Source organism: Carlito syrichta, unplaced genomic scaffold (assembly GCF_000164805.1).
Source record: "Carlito syrichta isolate Samal-C Ts95f unplaced genomic scaffold, Tarsius_syrichta-2.0.1 Scaffold305117, whole genome shotgun sequence".
Lineage (NCBI taxonomy): Eukaryota > Metazoa > Chordata > Mammalia > Primates > Tarsiidae > Carlito > Carlito syrichta.
Genome location: NW_007249213.1, coordinates 681,459 through 686,364, shown reverse-complemented (window position 1 = coordinate 686,364; position 4,906 = coordinate 681,459). Strand labels below are relative to the sequence as shown.

At 40.8% G+C, this 4,906-nt stretch overlaps 1 protein-coding gene across 3 annotated transcripts; it reads left to right on the top strand.

Moving 5' to 3' along the window:
* The first annotated feature begins 1,713 nt into the window (after positions 1-1,713).
* HMGN3 (high mobility group nucleosomal binding domain 3) lies at positions 1,714-2,523 on the top strand. Of its 3 annotated transcripts, none has more exons than XM_021713975.1 (2): positions 1,720-1,933; positions 2,036-2,523. In XM_021713975.1, exons 1-2 carry the CDS (start codon positions 1,775-1,777, stop codon positions 2,072-2,074), a joined length of 198 nt encoding a protein of 65 aa, XP_021569650.1. In that variant the 5' UTR covers positions 1,720-1,774; the 3' UTR covers positions 2,075-2,523. The 3 variants fall into 3 exon arrangements, with proteins under 3 accessions (XP_008059336.1, XP_021569650.1, XP_021569649.1); XM_021713974.1 differs by having other exon boundaries at positions 1,720-1,994; XM_008061145.2 differs by having other exon boundaries at positions 1,714-2,523.
* The last annotated feature ends 2,383 nt before the right edge of the window (positions 2,524-4,906 follow it).

Sequence of the window (4,906 nt, the reverse complement as noted above, 5' to 3'; positions counted from 1 at the left end):
CAGTCTTTGTAGGTCTACTTGTAAACAATAGAAAGACTGAAATGAAAGATAATGCCAAATAAATTAAAATGTTACATTCAGCACATAAGATAAATTCCTATTTGGCATATAAAGAAAGCTATATTCTACCATAATTTAAAGAAAAATAGTATATTTCTGTCCTCTTAGATAAGTGTTTCACAGGCATTTAAAGAGTATCAGTTTGAAAGGATACACTTTTTTTTTTCTTGAGTTGGAGTCTCACTCTGTTGCCCAGGCTGGAGTGCAGTGGAACATTCACAGCCACCCCAGCTCGACCTGCTGGGCTCCAGCAAACCTTCTGCCTCAGCCTTCCAAGTAGCCGGAACTACAGGAACGTGCTACCACGCCTGGCTAATTTTTTATTTTAATTTTTTTTGAGTTGGAGTCTCACTCTGCCGCCCAGACTGGAGTGCAGTGGCCGCTCCCAGCCACCACAGCCTCAACCTGCTGGGCTCCAGCGATCCTTCCACCTCAGCCATCCAAGTAACTGGAACTACAGGCGCGCGCTACCACACCCAGCTAGTTTTTGATTATTGTAGAGACAAGGTCTCGCCGAGCTGCCTGGGTGGGTCTCGAACTCGCGGACTCAGGCAGTCCTCTCTCCTTGGCCTCCCAAAGTGCTGGAATGGCAGGTTGAGCCACCGAGCCCGGCCAAAATACAGGATTTTTAATTCATAAATTGGATTAAAAGTTAAGTTTGTCAATAGCATATGTTGACAAGAGCATGAGGAAGTGGATTCTCTTGTGGAAGTATAACTTGATCACGCTGCAGGTCAATTTGACAGTATCTATTGAAATTTTAAATGCCTACACTTCTGACTCAGCCCTTCGACTTCCAGAACCTAATCTGAAGAAACAGTAGTATGTATGGCCAAAACTGTCTTACAAAGAAGGTCTTTCGTTCATCCATTTAGTCAGTGAATATTCACTGATTGCCTACTGTGTACCAGACACAACTTTAGACACAGTAGGAGCAGGAAAGAAAAGATTTTGCTTTGAAGAAGTTGAAGTTTCAGTGGGAAGAGACAGAACAATAAACAAATGAACAATCTAAGGAAAAAATGACTAGGGGGGTGAGGGGAGGATGAGAAAAAAACAAATGACTAAATCAGATAAAATTAGGCAGTAATAAGTACTAATAGGGGCCAGGTACAGTGGTTCACTCTTGTAATCCTAGCATTTCGGGAGGCAGAAGCAAGAGGGATTGCCTGAGCCCAGGGATTCGAAACGAGCCCGGGCCACATGGCAAGATCTTGTCTCTATAATAAAATAAAATTTAAAAATTAGCCGAGTGTGGTGGCGTACACCTGTAGTTCCAGCTATTTGGAAGGCTGAGGTGGAAGGATCACCTGAACCCAGCAGGTTGAGACTGCAGTGGCCATGAGTGTGCCACTGCACTCCAGCTTGGGCAACAGAGTGAGACTTCAACTCAAAAAAAAAAAAAAAAAACTATTAGGAAATATTTAATACAGCATCATAATGAGAAAAATTGGAGCTCACTTAAATGTCCCTCAAGTGGGAAATAGTTTTAAATAAAAATAACTGGCTGGGTGCGGTGGCTCAGCCTGTAATCCCGCGCCTTTGGGAGGCTGAGGTGAGTGGATTGCCTCAAGACCCGCCTGAGCAACTTGGTGAGACCTCATCTCTACAATAAATCAAAAATTAGAGGGGGGAGGGCCCGCGCGTGAGCGGCGGCAGCGGCGCCCGCAGTTCCATCCAGTGCGTGACTGCTCGCCTTACCGACTCGGTCGTTATGCCGAAGAGAAAGTCGCCAGAGAATCCAGAGGGCAAAGATGGATCCAAAGTAACTAAACAGGAGCCCACAAGACGGCCTGCCAGATTGTCAGCGAAACCTGCCCCACCAAAACCTCAACCTAAACCACGAAAAACATCTGCTAAGGAAGAACCCGAAGCAAAGATTAACCGAGCTGCTGAAGGGCAGAAGGAGGAAAAACTGGAAGCTGGAAAGAAAGGTACTGCACCGTCTGAAAATGGTGAAACCAGAGCTGGAGAGGCACAGAAAACTGAATCTGTAGATATTGAGGGAGAATGAATTGTCATGAAAAATTAGGGTTGATTTTATGTATCTCTTGGAACAACTTTTAAAAGCTATTTTTACCAAGTATTTTGTAAATGCTAATTTTTTCAGGACTCTGCTAGTTGGCATACAAAAATATATAAGGATGGACATTTTACCCTCTCATAGTCAGGCTTTTTGGAAATTTCCATCATCCTTAAGTAAAATAAATATCAATTTAATATTGGAAGTTGTGTGTAAACTTGATCCAGCATTCTATACACCTGGTTTAAAATTTTAGTCCTGTGCATACTGTGGTGTTTTTACTGTGCATATTTGAATTTTTTCATGCAGTTTTTCTAGAGCAATAATCAGTGGTGCTTTTGTACCTAGGTTTTATGTGATTTTAATGGAACATGGATAGTTGTGGCCACCTGCTGACTACTTGTGGTTTAAAATAAAAGGTTTTGTCTGCAAAAAAAAAATTAGCTGGGCGTGGTAGCACGCGCCTGTAGTTCCAGCTACTCGGAAGGCTGAGGCGGAAGGATCGCCGGAGCCCAGCAGGTGGAGGCTGCGTTGTCCGGGAGCGGCCACTGCACTCATCTGGGCAACAGAGTGAGACTCCAACTCAAAAAAAAAAAAAAAAAAAAAAAATCTAAACTATCTACCTATACTATGGAATATTATCTAGCATTTTAAAAGGATGAAATATGTTTATATGTACTGACATTATGAGTTTGCTAAGACATAATAAAATTAAATTTAAAAAGAGACAAAACATAAAAATTTTCATTTCAGATGTAAAATTTAATTCCACTTGTGTAAAAAAATTAGCACCTAGTGATATACATGTACATATGAATGGAAGTGAAAAGTTCCAGAAGAATACACAGCAAATGGGCATTAGTGATCATTTCTAGGTAGGGGATTAAGATGTCAAGGGACAGTTGAGGGAAATTCTTGCTTTTTCTGTATGGTTTGAATCTTTTTACAATGAAAACGTTTTTATAAATGCCTCACAAATGAAAAGGAACAAAATAGCTGTTACAGAACATAGAAAAAGATGAAAAGCCTCCCAATTCAATTTACAAAACTAGCACAACCCTGATATTTAAACCTGACAACGTTAGCAGAAATAAAAAGACTAGAGATCAATTTCACTTATAAATATGGATGGAAAATTCCTATGTAGAGCATTAGCAAATAGAATACAACAGTAGATAAAAAACCATGACTAAGCAGGGTTTATTCCAGAATCACAAGGATGGATGAATATCAGCAAATCTGGTAATACAATTTATCAAGACAATCAGTACTGCTCTTGGACCTGGGCAGCAGAGGCCCCCATGCTGGCCCGCCTCCTGTTTCCTCCAAAGGGTAAAGCATTCCTGTTGGCCAATGAGACTTGTCCTGTGTTTCTCTTCCCTTTTAGACCATACGTTCAGGTACCAGCCCATTTCCAAGACTAACACTGGCCTGTTGCCTGATTCCATCCCCTCAAAGGTGAATCTTACACCATAGTAGCACCTAGACCTGAGGAATGGCAGAAGTGAGACTGTGGGTGATGGAGGAGCAAGTGGGTGGAGGGTAGATGCGTGGCCTGGGTGTCCATAGCTCTGCACTTGAGGCCCCTCATGGTACAGGATGTCGAAAGGGATGGGAAGAGGAGGGTAATGGGCTATGGCCTGAGATCAGGGATAGCAGATTCTCTCCTGTGCTTCCATATTCTAGCATGATATTCTAAGGAGTATGAGAATTCTAAATTTGAACCTGGCTTCTCAAGTTGTTATGAAGGTAAGTATCAATGCAGGAAACTAGAACCTATTTTATTTAATAGTTTGACATTTAGTTAATAATTTCTATATATTTAGACATATAGCAGGACAGGTTTCCATTTGTACTATTGACCCAGGACCCACAGTTGCTAAGGGTAGCCCAATAATAACAAAACCCAGGGGGAGAAAGAATAATAATACCCCAAATAGAAAAGACACCGGTGAGATGAGTTGAGAGGAAAGAGACATTGTAAGAGTGAAGATAGAAATGGAGACATTCTAAAAGTCCATCACTAGTCACTTAAGATATGTTTACCTGTCTTCTCTTGGCCAGGTAGGATGAAGAATTACCAGTGTAAGGAGGGGTGAAGAAAAGACCCTATGAATTTTGGAACTTTGAAACAATGAGAGTAGGGACAGTCATCTATGAGTTGGGAGCATTTTTCTGTCTCTAGAAATAGAGATTTCAATGTATATTATTTAAGGCCCACTGTTTCTATTATTTTTTGGCAAAATTCACTAGAATTGACCCTTTACTGCTCAACTATACAGCAGGTACCCATCCTGTGTTCTTAGAACCTGAGGACTCGAACCCACTGGCTCAGGCAGTTCACTCACCTCGGCCTCCCAAAGTGCTGGGATTACAGGCTAAGCCACTGAGTCTGGCCTATTTTTTCTTTTTAAATGGCTTTATTAAGGCATAGTTTACCTGTAATAGAATCACCCATTTTGAAGATAGTTAGACAAGTTTTAGTAAATGTCTACCGTTGAGCAAGTGTCATCAGAATCTAGTTTTAGAATATTTTTATCACCTCAAAACTTTCTTTTGTGCTCATTTGCAGTCAATCCACCCTAAGCCCCAGGCAATCATTGATCTGCTTTCTGTCTCTACAGTTTTGTCTTTTCTAAAATTTTTTCCTAAATAGAGTCACAAAATGTGTGCTTTTTTGTGTCTGTCTTCTTTCACTTGGCGTAATATTTTTGAAGTTCATCTCTGGTGTAGAATGTGACAGTGCTGCATACTAAAATGGTATTTAGATAATTACTAAATAGTATTCCATTGTATGGATATACCATATTTTGTTTATCAGTT